The 19,319-nt window shown below is 38.8% G+C and overlaps 1 protein-coding gene and 1 long non-coding RNA gene across 3 annotated transcripts; both read left to right on the top strand.

Annotated features, from left to right (window-relative positions):
- The first annotated feature begins 394 nt into the window (after window positions 1-394).
- Window positions 395-7,556, top strand: LOC135263056 (casein kinase II subunit beta). Of its 2 annotated transcripts, none has more exons than XM_064350646.1 (7): window positions 395-554; window positions 2,029-2,109; window positions 3,060-3,162; window positions 3,498-3,613; window positions 3,830-3,905; window positions 5,318-5,507; window positions 6,468-7,556. In XM_064350646.1, exons 2-7 carry the CDS (start codon window positions 2,038-2,040, stop codon window positions 6,556-6,558), a joined length of 648 nt encoding a protein of 215 aa, XP_064206716.1. In that variant the 5' UTR covers window positions 395-554; window positions 2,029-2,037; the 3' UTR covers window positions 6,559-7,556. The 2 variants fall into 2 exon arrangements, with proteins under 2 accessions (XP_064206716.1, XP_064206707.1); XM_064350637.1 differs by lacking the exon at window positions 395-554 and adding an exon at window positions 1,723-1,867.
- A 2,324-nt stretch (window positions 7,557-9,880) lies between these two features.
- Window positions 9,881-11,171, top strand: LOC135263107 (uncharacterized). Its single transcript, XR_010332398.1, has 3 exons — window positions 9,881-10,162; window positions 10,843-10,953; window positions 11,045-11,171. It is a non-coding gene; the product is annotated as an uncharacterized LOC135263107 (long non-coding RNA).
- The last annotated feature ends 8,148 nt before the right edge of the window (window positions 11,172-19,319 follow it).

Genomic DNA, 19,319 nt, shown 5'->3' with positions numbered 1-19,319 from the left:
AAGGGATTGACTCCCACTTACCAAATGCGTATTTGCTAAATATATATAGATTCTCTTGATGTTTTGATTATAAGGTAACAGACAAGCTATTTATATCAGCCAAATCGTTTTTTTGTTTTTGTTTTTTTTTTAATTTAAGTTTCTGATGACATTATTTCAAAGCGGGTTTGTTTATAAAGCTCAATGCTCATGTTCAAATGATATAACAAGCTAAATACAATGTGGAAATGGCATTCATTGTTCTGTTGGTGTAAAAAAAATAATAAAATTTTTTTACCTCAGCGTAAATCGATGCTGGGAACTGAAATAATGTTTTCGTTCCCAACTTATTTTTATACAGTCTATGTTCCCAACCCAGTGGGATTTTTGACCCGCTTGAGTTTTCGTACTTATGGTCTCTGAGTTTTTACGTCATCACTGTGTCCAAGGGAAATTACGGTTAGAGTTAGCTAGGTACTGGCAGAGTACAGCTAGAGGCAAATTAACATTTAAATTATAACTAGCTATCCGACCTTCGAAATCATCTTTATAGACTCACGAACGAACCTTAAAGTGTAAGTATTTATTGGACGCAATGTATCCTTGTAGTCAGCTATAACTAGTTGAGTAGCAATACCTACGATGCAGAAACGGCAACTGCGAACACGGTATCGTCGGTTGTTAGGATTTATGCGGCCTACTACCTTGAATTTAGGTAGCTAGGCTAAATGTGGTAGTCTAAATAGAGTAGTAGATTACGAGGTCCGTTTTGTCTGTATTTGTCAGTTACTGACTGTCTCTTGTAACCACTGGCCACATTTAGGCTTTGTATACGTTAGATGAAGTTATGCTAGTTTCTTATCGGAAAATGAATTGGAAATGAAAACCCGGCCAACTAGCTAGTCTAACGTTAGCTTAATATGAGCCGATGGCGTTGATGCCGGTTGTTATTTATCCACGTTATCTCTCAGCTTGCTGTGCTATTTTATTTGACAAATTAATTAGCGGACAGGGCGTCACAAACCTTCCTGGTTAGCGTGTTGTCAGTGCTTTTAGCGCGAGTATTGAAGTGTAACGTGTTACAACGAGTCGCATACAACATAGCTAGCTAGCTAGCTTTCACACCATATAATTTTAGTTAGCTGATTATCAAATACGATCGATAAGAGAGACAACGTTACCATATATATTTAGGGGGCAACGGTATTTGATATTGTAGCTCTACACTGATATGCAAGTTAACGTACATTATTAACGTACTAGACAATTAGTTAAGGGTTAATTATAAGTAGCTGAAGTTGACGAGTTACAAGCTATGTAGCCAGTTATGTTAGCTCACTAGGTACATGTTTTCTTTCAGGAAAATATTACAAAATCATGCGAGCTACGAACGACTACTCGTACAGCGTTAACGTAGCTACTTGTAGTATCTTAGGTTAGACCATGTAGAAAACCTAAATGCATATTGCTTCATTAGAACAATTCAGATGTTTAGCTAACGTTAGCCATGCAACCAAACTAGCTGGCTAGACTATATAGATAGCTACACCTATTGTAAGCATTTCTGTAAATCAAATCCATAGTTTCAATTTAAATGCAATTGGGGGCACCGATATAGTTGGTTAATGTTATAATTTAGCTAGATTTAAGGGGAAAGCACACCGGTATGTACAGGTGTTTAGCCTATTCCACTTTGACGTAAGAGGGTTTGTGTTATGTCATTCCGTACATTTTAAGTCGGCACTATCCATTTAGATTTGTGTGTGCTTGTGTCCGCGTAAACAAGGCAAGGACCATTACAATTTGATGTCGGACCTTAATGTCGGTCTGTGATGGCCCTATATTTGCAATGTCCCATCCCCAGGATACAAAATCAACTGTACAGCATGTATGTTCTTGTCTTTGTTTCACTTGTATACTTTGCATCCATGATTCTTTGGGAGTTCTGAGTAGGAGACACTGATAACACTGTGGCATATCGGCAGTAAAACATATTTTCTTGACCGTTTGTTTGCTGCATGAGGGGTTCACTTTGCGATTACTTTGCAGAGTACCAACATGAGTAGCTCAGAGGAAGTGTCGTGGATCTCCTGGTTCTGTGGACTGAGGGGGAATGAGTTCTTCTGTGAAGTAAGTCGATCTCTGCAAGCCCTTTTCACTTCACCTTTGTATGATACCTTATATTTTATGTTACTAATTTTTGCTGTGCAGTTTTAATGCCTAATATGTTTCTTATGTGGCCTGCACACAATTATAGTGTGAAAGTTTTAACGCCACTTTCTCTTTTCAGTTGAGGAATAATTAGTATCAATAACAAACCTGTATTATTATTATTATTATTATAATTATTATTAGTAGTAGTAGTAGTAGTAGTAGTAGTATTAGTATTACTACCACCTCATACCTGATAAATGTATTCTCCATGTAGTATTGTGTAAATGTTTAACTGAATTGTTGATGCAATGAAGTCTAAGTCCCACACAGCAAAACATTGCGATGTCACTTTTTTCCGTATTTTCTGAATGCAACATTACACATATAAATGGACTTTACACAGTTATATTCCATTACATGGCATAGGTTCATCTGAAACTATGTCACTCTTCTGTAAGTTATAATCCTTCCACTCCAAGGTGTAGTTTTTGGATGAAAATCAATTTGTGAGTAAGTCAGTTCTTAAAAGTTCAGTAGCATGTCTGTATGTATAAATTGGTAAGCAGCTGCATGTCCTCCATTTTAAAAAAAAATAATTTTGCCAAAACCTGGTTGCCTTTATGACTATTCATGCTCTACTGCTAAGTCTGTGCCAGAATATTGTGTGTGGGTTGATGGAGGCACTTTTAAAGACATTCTCTTGTCCTGTGTCCTTTCCACTCAGTGCAGCAGTCACTGTTTTGACTTTCTTAATTAAGGACCCTTTATTTTAGACGTAAAATAACTTGTTTGTGCTTTGATCGTGGTATTCCAGTCGAATAGTGATATCTGTGGGTTCTTTGGGTATTTTATGTTTATGAGCTCTTTAATTTTAAGATTGCTGTACCTTTAATGTTGAATTGAGCCTTGTTCATTCTCACTTTCAGGTTGATGAGGACTACATCCAGGACAAGTTCAATCTGACAGGACTCAATGAGCAAGTGCCCCATTATCGGCAGGCTCTGGACATGATCCTGGACCTAGAACCTGGTCGGTATAATACTGCTTGTACCCTGTATTGCACAATTGCTTTGTCATTGAGCCCTTTCTTTTATCTGACCATCACACATCCCCCCGTGCATATTATCTTATGCCAAGAAGGGTAGGATGTGAACATGCTTGGCTGCTCAATTTCCAGGCAAAGCAGAGCTATCAATTTCAAGGGCTATCATTTTCACTGCAGTATATATTTTGCAGTGAGATCTCACAGCTGTAATTTGTACTGTTTAGAAATTAGTGTATGTAAGTTTGAAATTTTGTTGCATGACCACTTGATTGGAGACTCCATTTTGAAGAGTACGTTGTTGTTTTCTGTCCCTCCTCAGACGAGGAGCTTGAGGATAACCCAAATCAGAGCGACCTGATTGAGCAGGCAGCGGAGATGCTCTATGGCCTGATCCACGCACGCTACATTCTCACAAACAGAGGCATTGCTCAGATGGTAGGTCACCACCCTCCTTTCGTATTCGGATTCTCTCACCGATTTTTCCATCAGTTTATAGAAGTGTGCTTTTTCTCTAAACAAAAGTATCTGTTCCTTAGTAAAACAGATTTTGACATTGATACCTCTTTATTTGTAGAATGAATTTGATTGTACTCTGTGGTCCATCTGCACATGCCTACTGAATTAAAGCAACCCTCTGTTTTGCAAACTCAGTTGGAGAAGTACCAGCAGGGAGACTTTGGGTACTGTCCCCGAGTTTACTGTGAGAACCAGCCTATGCTCCCCATTGGTGAGTTTCATATTCAGTTTGTCTGTCAGTGGGCCTGAGCCCCTGTCGGCACCACCCGTATAGGACCTTTTGCTCTGTTACACTGAAGACATTGACATAGTGTGTTTTTGTCTGTCACTGACCCCGTCTGCTCCACCCTCGTTAAAATGTGAGCTTGAGCTATTTTACTCTGATAAGACTGATGTTGATTAAGTGTGGGTGTAACGAGAATTTCCTGACATTACAAATAGTCTGAGTCTGCTGGTTAATACAGCTGCTGGTTAATGTACTGATCAATGTCGATACTAAAAATACATTAAAAAAAAAAAAAATTTGTAACCCCAAGATCAAAATCAGTGCTCTGTGACTAGGCGCTTGCCATTAAGATTGTCCAGCATCTAATTTAGATATTTTCCTGCAGTGTCCTTCACCAGTTTAACTGTAGACTTGGAACATAATGCATCCTCATAAGCTCATAAGCCACTTAATGTTTTGTGAACCAGCTGTAGGAACAACTGCAGTGAACCTTTTTTAAATTTTAACATTTGCTGTGTAGATACTAGATTTGTATATTCATGCATACTGTGCAAAAGTCTTAGTCCACTTGAGAAAATTATGTTTAAAGCTATTTATCTGGGAAGTAAGTTTTTATTTGCTTGGAAACACTATATAATTGTTACTTCAAATCTAAACAAACTTGAGAGGTTAACAGAATGTTGAATTGATTAATCTTATTGATTAAACGGTCATGTTTCAAAATACCAATACAATGAATAACCTAATGCTGGCGATTCCCCATTCACTTTAATGGGAGCTCCAATGTTTTGCCCTCAACACGTACAGTACAGGCTTACTTCCAGGATCTCACAAGCTTAGGTTAAATATGCATGTCTATGATATCAACTGAGGAACAAACTGTACCAATGAATGTAAATGATTATCTGACACAGGAAGATTAAAAAAACCCGCCCAATGTAACCAAAAATAGCCCAAATTATGACAAACCGCCCAAAGCCATCTGCACACACAATAACATGATTTGACAATCTTGCAACAATGCTCTATAGGCGTGTCACTACATACGTACTGATACGTACCTTACCAGCAATTTATACGTAAGCGCAACAGGTCCTGGCAGTTGAGTTAAATTATTTAAATTTAACTCATAACAAATGCGATTAAAAATACATTTTCAGGATTTGATAAGCGGATTCAAAACAAAATTTTCTTAATGAACTTGCGAAATTTGGAACCGGCTCTCGATACCCAACCCAAGATTTTTGCAGAATGCTTTATGCCTGTTTCAGACCAGTGCTTTCTGAAGAACATTTGAATGCTTAAACTAATATTGAAAGATAAAGTTCGTAGGCTAACGAGTAGACTGACCACTAGTCATGCAGTCGGTTTGTTGTGAATTAACTCCTCTCTTTCAGGGTTGTCGGACATCCCAGGAGAAGCCATGGTGAAGCTGTATTGCCCAAAGTGCATGGATGTCTACACACCCAAGTCCTCCCGACATCACCACACTGACGGGGCCTACTTTGGAACTGGCTTCCCTCACATGCTTTTCATGGTGCACCCCGAGTATCGGCCCAAACGGCCTGCTAACCAGTTTGTGCCCAGGTACGTAGGGTTGATTGTGAATAGAATAGTTTCAGTGCCAATAGTCGAAGTACAGCTTCTTGGGAGTGTTCAAGACCATTATTGAAACTGTACTAGGGGCAATGTAGTCTATAGGCATAAATGAGCTGCCAGGATCGGCTGAAAGGCCTGTTCTCTTCATTCATATTTATTATGTTTTATGTCATGATGATTTACAATTAAATGGCTATCGTGTATGTAGCTGTAAAATGATTTTGCTGATAATTTGCCCTTATAATGATATGAAAGTGATGTTCTATGGAGTTACTTTGAATGTCTGCATAAATATGCCATTTTAATCTGTAAGAGTGAGGATGCCATCTGAATGGCTATTTTTCTTTTGTGTCCATGGGTCATGATGAAGGGCCATTCTGACACTATGAATGGTGTTCACAGGAGCTCACAGGAACCTGCCCTCCTTGGGAGCTAACTAGGTAGCTAGAATCAAGTGGTAGAGTTCTGAAGTACAGTTGATAAAAATCTTCAGTATGTATCCAATCGGAAAGAAGACTTTTTAACATTCCAAACAGTATCATAATATGCTACTGTGTACCTTGGTACAGTACTTACACTTCCTATTTGTTTACTATTTAGAAATTGGTGTTAAATTGTAGTTAATGTAGTGAGATTATGATTACCTGTTACTAAGAATAGTTTTTTTTCTTTGTTTTTCCCCAACAAACAAGTTAGTCATCATTTACTTTCCAGTGTGTAGTCATTGCTAGCTTCTATGTCTGTACATTGCTCTACAGCAGATCTGCTAATATGCCATAGTGTATGATCTAGATATTTTACAGTATTGCTGGTATTGTTCCCTTGTTTATTGATTTCAGTGTCATTTTATTGTATTGTTCAGTCAATGTCCATGCGCTGAAGCAGTGTGCTAATGTTAGCTCCTCAAATGTGCTTTATTTTTTATTCTCTTCTCTCTCCTCCATATAGGCTCTATGGTTTCAAGATCCACCCCATGGCGTATCAGCTTCAGCTGCAGGCAGCCTCCAGCTTCAAGAGCCCCGTCAAGGCAATTCGCTAAGACCTCCAGAAGGGATGGGATTGGGTTGGATTTCGGGGGCAGGGGTGGGGCAGGTGTGGGACGTGTACTGAGCTATATATTGATACCTACTTAAATGGAGGAGAGCAGACTATATGTATTAGATTATGTAGACTAAGAAAGTCATGTACAGAAATGAATGCACACAGATACAGTCACCAAGCAATTCCTCTCTCTCTTTATCAAGTAGAATCGTCTGCGTGTGTGGAAATGACACAGAAACAGCATGGTGTAGGGAATGAAGCCTGTTATGCACCGTACTTCATTAGTTGGTTTATTACTCTTTTCTTTAAAATGGTGCCTTCAATCTCTTGACTGCACCCTTAATTGAACCAAGCAATTTCCCCCTGTAAGCTTTGAAGTATTATTTGTTGATGAGGGAATAGCTGTGGTTTTTGATGGAGAGAAGGTAGGCTAGCACACGTTTTATGTTTATTTAAAAGGTAAGTGGAAATATCACGAAAAAAGTTCAAACATATTTCCAAACAAAAGCACAGTTTTGGTTCATTTAAGTACTGGGCATGGGAATTAAAATCATTTGGATGAAGATCTGCTCTACTGCCTATGGAGAATTGTGGAAATGTCACTGAATTATGGCCCTGTTTTAATAAAAGCTGTGTGCAGATTGTGACTTCGACTACACTCTACTGTGTTTGTGCCTCCACAGCAGGAACGTGTTCCTGTACACTGTTGCATACTCAAGTGTGTGTAGTTGCTGTTCAGCTTTTTTTAGTTGGGCTATTGATGTAATGTATATCAGAGGATATCAAATTGGGTAATCTTTCATTTTAATGCAGTGTGTAAGTTCATAGTTCATTGACAACCTGTAATTCTGTCTCGTTTAAATTTTTTGAGAATGGACTGCTATGTAAGGCTTCATTTTGTTAGCACTATGCTAAATTGGTCATTATAATTTTTTCCCAGTGTAACTGAAACCAGGATTCTGAATTCACAATAAAGTTTTTCATTTCTTAGTTTTAGTTGGCTTCCCCAATTTACTATTTGTGTGTACATTGGTCTGTATTTGTATCATCTAAGCTTTCTTGCCTCGTCTATCAATCTGTATTTCTGGTGTGTGGCTTGTGTGTGTAGCGTGTGTGCATTAACACGCTGTGGAAGCTGTAGTGGGTAGTGATAAGCGAGAAGTTCAGAGCAGCCTTGATGGGAAGAGGTGACCTTGCTTACGAGCAAACATACAGATGGGTGACAAAGGAAAAACCAACATGAAGTGTCTTAGTAAGGTGTTGGGCCACCACGAGCTGCCAGAGTAGCTTCAACGCGCCTTGTCATAGATTCTACTAGTCTCTTGAACTCTGCTGGAGGGACGGAGCACCGTTCTTCCGAAGGATATTTGCTCATTTGGGGTTTTTATGATGGTGGTGGAGAGCGCTGTCCAACATGTCGGTCGAAAATCTCCAATAGGAGTTCAATTGGGTTGAGATCTGGTGACTGCAAAGGCCATAGCATATGATTCACATAATTTTCCATACTCAAAGCATTCAGTGACCTCTTGTGCCCTGTGGATGGGGACATTGTCATCCTGGAAGAGACCACTCCCATCAGGGTAGAAATGTTCATCATATCATAAGGGTGATCACTCAAAATAACTTTGCATCGGCTTGCAGTAACCCTTTCCTCTAAGGAGACAAGTGGACCCAAACAATTCCAGGAAAAAGCCCCCCACAGCATAAGAGCCACCGGACCCCCTCACTGTAGGGGTAAAACATTTAGGCCTTTACCATTCTCTTGGTGTATGCCACACATGCACTCGCGTAGTTGTCGCCACTCATCTGACCACATCACTTTTTTCCACATCTTCGTAGACCAGTGCCGGTGTGCCTTCGACCACTGTTTTCTACCCTATTTACTAATGTCTTTCCCTTAGATCTAAATGCAGATGTCACTTTAGTCGCTGTTCCTATTGAAGCACTAGCCAGTTGAGCGGTCTTTGTGACTGAAGCTCCTGCCATCCATGCCCCAATAATGAACTCCCTTTCAAAATCACTTAGATCTTCTCTTGTCATCTTGATACAAAATCGAGGTCAACTGGGCCTACTCAGCATTTTTATACATGCCACAGGGCATGATAGAATGTCAATTGCTTAATTTTATCATGCAGTACACCTGCATTATTTATGTTTCTCCACTCCTTTGTCACCCATCTGTATATACTGCATAACTACACCCTGTACAAATGTACAATTTTTAAATAGGAATTAATTATCCAGGCATTGATTTGTTTTAATGTTTCGTATTCCGTTTTATTCCATGTTTATTTTCTCCCATTCACCTATAGATAACTGAATATACAGTACCGGCAAATAATTATGTATGTTCTATATGTTCTAATTCTTTAAAAAAAATATAAATTCTGCCTGAATTCTGAGGAGTATTATTGGCAAATGTAATCGAGTCCCAAAGTATAGGTAGCTGATAGCCATATGTTGAGGAAATTAGAATCTTATTTTCCATAAAATGTTTACTTTTATATGTTGTGTTATACAACATAATTTTAGTGTTTGACCAATAGGTTTTATTATTATTATTATTATTTATTTATTTATTTATTTATTTATTTCATTTTTTATGCGTTCAGTTTGAATCTGAGACCAGAGTCCACAGTTGTCAATTCCAGCAAGATGACCAATCAAACGGATTGTGAATTTTAATATATCAGTTTTGGTCCTGTCGGGCCGAACGAAAACCGTTTACTGTAATGATTATCAAAGCCATTAGAGAGAGAACTATCTCTTTAACAGTTCAATCAGTTACCTGAGCTCCGCTTTGTTGGATGTCCGCATCTAGACAGCAGGCAGTTAATAGGACTCACATTCAGCAACAGTACTTCTCACTTTATGGTGGGTTTTGCAAGGAATTAGACCTCTTAGTGTCATGACATCAACTGACGATGCTTGTCAATACATCTTTCCAAACATGCTATTCCTATTTCGTGTCCTAATTTTCTCCTAATTAGTGTGACGTGGCCACAGCCGCGTGCAATTGGGTGTAGCCTTATAAAATAAGGATTAAACTCAGCTGTTTATGCAACTTGGGAGTGTTTGAGACAGCGATCCTTAAATTTGTTGCAGCGCACTGAAGTTCTGCGAATATGAACAGGGTCATTGTCTGCGTGTTTACAGTCGCGTTGATCTTTGCACTTGGTAGGTTACCGTTTCTGTATTTTTGAAAATTATCGTACGGTAAAGTATGTCCTTAGTTTATTTAAACTGAAATTTACTATGGATTGTGTTCATTGGTTGTAATGCAAACCTAACTAGTTTAGCTTTGATAAAGTATTGTTTGACGCGTATTTTACAACTTCATATTTACAGCTGAGATGGCCGATTAACGGATGAGTGTTGTGATTGCATCAATGGTTGAGGTCAGGGCTACTTAAGGTCCTGTGGGCTGCAGTGTCCTCAACTTAGTTCTAACAATTCACTACACCACCTGATTACAGTAATGGCTACTTCCTGAACCAATGAGGTAAATGGGCAAAATCAAGTTGCTGTAGTGCATGGTAGGAGCGAAATGCCTGCAATCTGGCTCCCAACACCTGGAATCTAGCCTTTGTTTAGGTCTTTAGGTGAGTGCTGGGGAAGGGAAAACCTTTTCTTCATTCAGTACCTATTCTGTGTCTAGGCCAGGGGTGTGATATGAGGGTCAGTCTGTAGGTTTTAATTTAAACTAATTTGGCACACCCAGTTCTACCAATTTGTAACTCCATAAGCTCAAGCTGTTGAACAAGGTGTTTTGGTTGGTGTGAGAACCTACTTGATGGTACATCTCCTGGAACTGGGTTGTGCAGCCCTCCATTGGATCACTGTGCACTGCAACTTTAATGTGCACTGTTAGTGAGACTATAAATTGTCCTTCAGGGTACTACTCTTGAAAACTCTGCCAGGACAGGGTTGATATGGATAGGTGTTGTAGTAATGGGTAAATTGAGGCAAGGGATGTTTCTCTAGTGTCTGAGTTTTCTGTAAAGCACTAATTTTGATTTGATTGCTGGGTGAAAAGTCTATAAAATGGATGTTTGTGCATTCTACAAAGAATGGAAAATGGTGGGTGGTGAATGGATTCCCCATTCTTTCATTGGAGAGAAGATTGAATCATGCAATGGGTGGCTGAAGTGAATTTCCCTATCTATGGCATTTCTGTCCAGAACAATTCTGCTTATTTGAGTAATGGGTATGCCATGTGGCGCATGATGATGGTACACGTTCCCTCGTGGGCAGTCACTGCATGGTACTGACTTTATCCTAGGCCATTCACTGGAGTGTTACAAGTGTGACATTGGATTCTGGCAATTGTGTTTCACCTCGAGGACCACATGCAGCCCAGGAGAGAAGTGTTTCCGTGGGGTTGGACAAGCTGGTAAATATGCCATTTCCCCTTTAGTATGAACTTGTACACAGCAAAATATTGCATAATTAACAACTACCTCCCATTACTTACTGTCTTTCAGCACATGTTATTGACATCATGAAGAAAGGCTGTCTTAAACAAGATGAGTGTGACCAGGTGTCCACAGTGGAGTTCTTTGCAAACAGGACCATCTACACCATGAACAACACGTGCTGTGCAACAGATCTCTGTAACCATGCCCCTGGCCTCCGGTGGCTATCCCCAGTCTCCCTCACTCTGGCAACACTGGCCTCCATGCTGGTGGTTCCAGCATTCTTCTGAGCTGACCTCTTCAGGACAGCTCCCAAATGACTGATCAGTTGGTCTTTAACTGCAGTCAGATGCACTGTTCATCCAGTTCCTGTTGATTCTGACTTTTCTACTCTGCTTATAAAATGCGCTGAGGCAAAGAGTTGAGTTGATCTTAAAATCAACTTCAATGTTTTCCCTGTCATTGACTTAAGACTTCCATTACCCTAACCTCAAACAGGACAATGTTAGGGTAAATGAAAAGATTTGTCAGGACTTAAGTCAAATCTTCTGATTTGGGTTTTTATGAACCAGTCAGTTTTTCCAAGGGTATCTAATTTGCATCACTAGGCTTTCCCTTGTTTAAGCTGTACCATTTAATTGTCCAAGATTAACAGCTTCATTTGGTATTGATTTGTATTTGTTTGTTTTAGTTTGAATTTTATCTGGGGGGAAAATGCTTAATCGTACTCTATGCTTATTAAAAAATGATTAAACTTTGAATTTGTATTATGGATGGTTTATTTTGCTGAACAGGAAATTTTGAAATGGCATGGGGGTACAATGTCTGAAATCCAGACTGTAAGGAACACTATCATGGCTAGCTACCTTGGAGGCTTGAAGATGTTCTATTGAAGGCCCAGTCCCAATTCACCTCCTAATCACTGTCTTCAGGCTAAAGCTTTTTACACATTCATGAGGGTGGCCATCTTTTACAAGGGTTGTCCCAGAACTGAGTGAGCTGAATTTCTGTGAGGCAAAGTGTCTGTTTGGCCTTCTGACACTGATTCAATGAGGAAATTTAAGTGCTGGCTTAAAAGGGAGCTGACCTGCCGTGCCTGCCACTGTTTCTTTTAACACTTACCAGTGTCATTAATGCATGGCAGGGTTAATGACACTTGCAGGGCTAACGACAAATGTCATTTGCCTGCCATGTCATCCCTTTTCGAAAGCTAATTATCATGGTCATCGTATTCTTGTTGGCGAACAAGTGTCTGAAATGATAATTGACAATTTAAAGCACAAATTTAAATTAGTGTCAGCAGTACTTCTCCATGCCACAGGCTTGCTGGGCCTTTTATTTCACCCCTCATGTTCAGAAGTAGTAACTTTAATATACAAAGTGTTTAGTTGAATTTCTCAAAATACTGTTTAAGGGAAGGTTATACTATGTAAAACAAGTACTCTCTTCTGCTACTTCCTCCCAAAGTCATGGTTCTTGAACTTTGGAAGTGGAAAGCATTGCAGGAACTACCGATGTTCGGGCTAGTTCCAGGTACCGATGGTTCTTGAACTGTTTTGTGCAATGGAAAGGGCTATTGGGATCCATGATAGAGGTCCCTTGGGTGCTGGAGCATTTGTGCTTCTGAAATATAGGCCATTAAATGTCTCACTCTAGACCTGTCTCTTGAATTTAAAAAAAATTGGAATTCTTGGCCATTTTGTTCAGTGACCTTTTTGCGCAGTCTGCATTTCACCATGTAATCAGCTGATTACAATCTGCAGTTAATTTACCACATGTTCTTTGGCTAATCTATAGTGCATCAATTGACATGTATTTAACAAGCTCAAGTATGTTCAGACACCTCAATATGAACTTCACTAAGTTCATACAATATCAGAATTTCAGAATCATTACTGGAAGTTGGGTATTGGGATGGCAGGTATGTCATCCCGCCAAGTTGCGCCTTGGCGGGGGCATGCCCCATACCTATACAGCACCGGGAGTTTGGCACTTTTCAGGGTTCCCCACAGAAATAACCACAACAGCCACACACACTCAGCCCTTAAAAACATTAAATTCTGTACATTCTGACCTCATTTCAACAGACAGATTTCATAAACAACTTCACATGTCCACACAATAAAGCCCCAAACTAAGGGGATTTTGGTTTGTCTCCTCCTCCTCCTCCTCCTCATTCTTATTTTTCCTGCCGCCTATCCCACTAACATGTCTCCCCATTGGACATTTTACCGACATCAGCCAAATCCTCACCCTCACGACCCAATCAAAAACTTGCATACACATGCAAAATACCCATACCTTCTTACTCTGAAACATTTCCAGTTTAAACGGCTAATCTGCCTGTGGCCTAGTGGGTAAGGTTACAGTCTTGGGAACATCGGGTTGCAGGTTCAAGCCCAGCTAGGGACATGTTTCTTTAACCTGCTTTTACCCTCACTAATAATTGTCTACTACTTCTCAATTATTGCTTTTGCACCATATCTACCCACCGTTCACCGAACGTATACACTGCATTATGACGTACTGTCTGCACGTTCAGTTATTAACCGGCTACAATATTGCAGAACCATATGGATTCAACGGGAGCTGTTCTGTGCTTACTGGCCTGTGTTCTTCTTTAAAACCACAGACAGGTTTGCTAATGATATTTGACACATTGCATAGCTATGTCATGGTGCTGCACTAACAAAGTCACAGACTGGTAAACCTCCAGTTGAAGAATTGAATCCGCCTCGCCCTCAGGCAGATAATTCCCTCTTTTACACTAATGTTTTCTTAGGCTTTTATATTTTCTTTACTAAAACTCACTCACGGCCACCCATATGCATTTCATGACGGCAAATATATTCCCTTTATTAAAAAGTTACACCAGTTCACCACTGTGCCATTTCTACTAACTATATTTCTTCACTTGGCTACCGTACGAAACCTTCTTATCAGCAAACGTCACGTTTCTACATTCATGTTACCTCGCCCTGTCCTTTATCTAGCCACATACAAACAATTACTACGTATGTACGTTCTGCAACTCCCCATTAAAACATTACATTTAAAATCATGACTCACTCATAAGTATAACTACTAGTACTGAACATGAGAAAAGCACATCAGTGCAATAGATTTCACACGTTACTTAACCCTCCACTTTAACAGTTAATATTTTATAGCGGCTGTTATATATACCATTCGATAAGGAAACTAAGCTCCCTCCTGGTCACTTTATTTACTCCGCACTATAGTCTGTGATCATGTCAACCTTCACCTACATGCCCATTCTGCTAAAAACATATTGTTTCAACTACGCAATTTCATCATTTCATCCTAATTTCTCTCACACTGTTGTTATTTTCTCATATGCAAAGCCTGCTGGGACATATGCGTCTGCTCCTATTCTCCACTATCCGGTTCTAGCTTAGCAAAACAGCGAACAGGATTCCCACCTGCAGATAAGCCTATCAAAATGCCTTATAAACCTTACAAACACTAAAAGTGCATTTCCACGAAATAACAGATAATGGAGCAGGACAGCAGGGAACACAAGTTGCGACATAGGCAGCTCTAATTCTACGGGCTTGCTGATTCTTATCTCAATCAAGGCTCGTTGGATGGCCGTCAAATCTGTGAGTATATACACTGGCTATATTACACCTGCGTTTCTGTTGCATTTACACTTTCGCCACCGCACCCTTTGTCACAGCCACTGTTTTACATATATAGCAAACTGAAACTGCTAAACAGTACACGCTCATCAGACTGTACAAATTCATACAAGAATAACCATAATCCACAACCGTTTCTTACAGGGTCACTTCGCATTTCTCACTCTCATAATAAAACGCTTTGCAAAAAGAAATGATATCTCATAAAAAACACGTTTTCAACGTACAAAAATGCCAAGTTACTCAAAAGTATTGATATTAAAATGACGCCAAGTTACGGTACTACAAACAATATAGGCTATCTTGCCTCACCAAAATTACATAAGATGTATTTCAAAGCAATGCTACCCAATATTTCCTCAATTCTTTCAAGTCACTTGGCCCTGTGTTTTGTAATCTTACCATTTTACAATGTCATGCAAACTTTGTGTCAGATCAAAGAGTCAAATATTTCAAATTGCCTCATGGAACACATTGAAATTCATGTACAAAACTGCTGCTGAGTAACTACAGGAAGCATATTTCTCCAGAAAACATGTTTACACTTGCTTCTGAACTGAATTTGAGTACATGTACAAGTTATTGTATATTTGCTACGTACAATAAATACTGCATGTAAAATATATATTGTACATACATACATAGAGAAATTCTTCATCCCCATGGGGACATTTCCCTCGCAGCATGTTACATTCACATTTAGGAACACACACTTATACCAAGAAACATACTATCATTCACGCAACAGAAAGGCTGGGCAGCAAAATACATACATACCAATACAAATTGGACATATACACGCCTATTCAATCAATCTTGACTGTGAGAGAGCCATCCACACATATGTTTGGCCTGTCCCTGTAGTGCATGCTTATACACACAGGGCCAAGTGACTTGAAAGAATTGAGGAAATATTGGGTAGCATTGCTTTGAAATACATCTTATGTAATTTTGATGAGGCAAGATAGCCTATATTGTTTGTAGTACCGTAACTAGGCGTCATTTTGATATCAATAATTTTGAGTAACTTGGCATTTTTGTACGTTGAAAATTTAGTTTTACTTTGCAGCGGGATATGTGTAATGTATTAGGGTTTGCTATGCACTGCAGCTCTGTGTGCACTGTTAGTAATGTTATAAATTGTCCTTCATGGTACCACTCTTGACACCACTGCCAGGACAGGGTTCACATGGATTGGGGTTGTAATAGAGGAATAATGGAAGCTAGGCTTGAAGACTGGCTTATAAATCTATAAATATGGACTAATCACAGAAGCAGATGGATGTGCATGAATGGAAGTTCTGTAAACTTGTTAGAACTAGTCTGTGTACATTTATAAATTTGTTTGCTTGGGTGTGTACTGTAGCTTCACATTACAATCTGCCTACTGCATGGAGCGAAAAGCAAGACCCCTGGAGGTTGGAGAAAGTGGAGATATTAGCAATCATTAGAACGCTTTTTAGTGTGAAACGATTATATTTGCAATAGAGATGTAATAGAAAATGTATGCTTAACGTTGTTTATAAATGATGAGCATTGTAAAGTGGCACTAGTGTGTTAATTGCCTATCAGCAAATATGTTTTGACTCCGTATATCCTGTTTAGCCTTCTTCTGCCCAGTGTATTCTAAAAATGTAATTAAATCTGAAAATAAATCTTAGAAACTATCTCCTACATGTTTTTCATTTCAGAGAGCTGGATGCATCCAGGGATATCCAACACTGTTTGGCCATCAGAATGTAAGTCATACATTTCAGTGAAACTTACAGCAGTAGCAGCCAATGTTTTGGGGGCAACACTGGATCTTGATGTCATTATAGAATTTAATTGAAAATTAAATGCACGCCTTTGGTGTTCAATTTCCTTCTGAGGTCATGTGGCTCGCATCTGGTTCCCATGGGTGATGTTTCTGCTTCTGATGTCATGCATGTACCCAAACCAGGTGTGTCACTGACATTACCAGGCAAGCTTGTTCGTGGGTGGCTGACTGCCTAATAACTGACGTTTGGCTGGGTGTGTTTGCTGTGGAACACAAACACCTTTTGTTCAGCAAAGTGAAAGAATTTGGTGTCAGAGATCTTCGTGCCCTGAGTGACACAGCCTATTGGAATCATGAAATCATATACTTGATATAACAACCGTATTCAAAGGAACGATACTAACAAACTACCCAATCCCAGCATGTCACAGGCTGGTCATATTAAAGTTTGCCCACTCGTTTTTAAAGGAGAAACTCATGTGGTGATCAATTTGCTGGACTTCATCCATCAAACCCAATTAAGGCAATTGATGGTTTTGTGTATGAAGTTGAAGGGGGGTCTCCTTTACTCTGGCAACACTGGCAAAAATGGTTATTTACACAATTAAAATCAACTTCCATATTTTTTCTGTAATTGGGAATTATTTAAGCAGTCACCTTTAAACTGAAATGGGGCAATATTTGGGCAAATATAATATTTTGTCTGGACTTTGTTTCGGTCAAAATGGATCTTCTGCTGGATTTGGAGTTTATGCAACAATTGTCATTTTTCTGAGGGTCTCTATAATTTGGGAATTAAATCACTAGGCTGTCCCTTGTGTAATTACATTACATTACATTACATGCATTTGGCAGACGCTCTTATCCAGAGCGACGTACAACAAAGTGTATAACCATAACCAGGAACAAGTATGATGAAACCCCTAGAGAGAAGTACCGGTCCAAGTGCAGGGAACAACCGCATAGTTCAACTTGGACCCTGATGGTTAAACTGATTAACACTAACAACGAGAACGGCAACAACGCAATCTATGGAAAAAATACAAGTAGTCGTTAAGACAGTTAATGCACCTAAGTCACCTACGAAACAGAATCTTAGACAATTAAATTGTTCACCTTAACAGCACCATGTGGTACTGTGGCTTTGAGCTGTATGTTAAGAACCATATTTGTTAATGTATATTTTACTCTGAAAAGATATCACTTATGTGGGGAAAATGCTTCACTGAACTTGAAATGCTAATTAAAAATGATTAAAAACTTTGTATTTGTATTTGACAAATTGAGTTTAAAATGGCATTGGGTACAATGTGTTGTCTTAAATCCTGGCTATGAGGAACACATTTTCATGGCAAGATCTTGATCAAGTTCTTTTTTTAAGCATGCCTCAGAACAAGTTCTTTATCACAGAAAGGATAAAGTGCCCTTGAATGATCTTCCTCTTGAAAGCTGTCCCATCCTATTGCCCCACCCTTGCAACAGGTTTAAAAGGCAGACCAGCTGAACCTTCTCATTACATTGTCGCTCTCTCCAGTTAAGGATTTGTCTTCAGGTTTTTTCACCCACATCAAGACTTGTGAAGACTAATCATGAACAAAGTGCTGTGTTGCTTCCTTGCCGCAGCTGTGCTCTTCGTTGTCGGTAAGTCGACTAAAAGGCAGTTCAACCATTGTAAAAGTAATTTTGCAATAACAGAAGTGATATTTGCAGTTTAATGGTAGTATAAGTGGATTTTGAAATGAGAAAACTGGATGTGCTATAAAAAAATTTTTGAACATAAAATAAAAAGGAATAGCATTGGGTTATTCCTTCAGATTGTTTCATGTAGATGGGTAATTTAATAGGTACGCATAATCTGTCATCAATTTTCCTGTTTTTGATTTTTCCTAAAAATTGTACTTCCTGCTTTTGACGTACGTTATGGTTTCCTGTAACCATTTCCGTCATTGACTTTTAAAGTACACAAATGTATTTTTAATGTATTAGTGACATGACCTGAAAATACCATTGTAGATATTATTCTACAATGAAGAATGAAGAAAATAAGTTCTATTGCTGCTGACATATCTGTCCAAGACAATCTGAGCATGTGTATAGGTACATTATACACACCAAGTGAAAACAAATAGATTTGTTTCATGGAACCCCCTTTGAATGACTAATTACAGCAAATATATGTGATAATTATGATTTGCTGGAAATATTTAAATGTCATCTTTTAACATTGTTTTAAACTGGTTTCTAAGCGATATGACTGTACAGTATGTAATGCATATTTGTGTGCAGAGCACCCTGGGTGTGAAAGGGTGTGTTTTTTATTTTTTATTTGAAAGCACAAGCTGACACCCACACATACCTGAGAGGGTGTGTGGGACTGCATAGTTAAAAAGAAGCTGATGTAAAAAACAATTTAGCATGGCTCACATGACCTGAAGCAATGTTATATAATGTCATAAAACCAGTTTTTTTTCCCCCTCCATGTTCAACCCTTTCATAATTTAACTTGTTCTATGCTAAAGCATGACTTGAAATTGCTTTACCATATTTACACATTTATTTAAGTATGGTTTCTGTGAAGCAAATGTATTACGATTCTGTAAACCTACATTTTAGAGGATTGTAAATGGTTTCTCCCCTTTGGCCACAATCTACTTCTGTGACTAGTCAGACAACTGGTCAAAAATGTTTTCAGCAGGTAGACCCTTCCATTTTCAATTCAAAAAATGAATGACATTCATGAACTGAGAATGCCTATATTGCTTTGAATTTTCCACTTCAGGAATTTAATTTTAATTCATTCAACTGAATTGAAAATGGAAATGACCACAATGTGTCAATACCATCTGCCATAAAAATACCTGTAACCTCCTTTATATATGTGTGTTAATTCACTGTGGAGTCAAGTTGGATTATATATACTCAG

The sequence above is a fragment of the Anguilla rostrata genome, chromosome 1 (assembly GCF_018555375.3).
Source record: "Anguilla rostrata isolate EN2019 chromosome 1, ASM1855537v3, whole genome shotgun sequence".
Classification (NCBI taxonomy): domain Eukaryota; kingdom Metazoa; phylum Chordata; class Actinopteri; order Anguilliformes; family Anguillidae; genus Anguilla; species Anguilla rostrata.
This window is presented reverse-complemented; position numbering and strand designations above follow the sequence as displayed.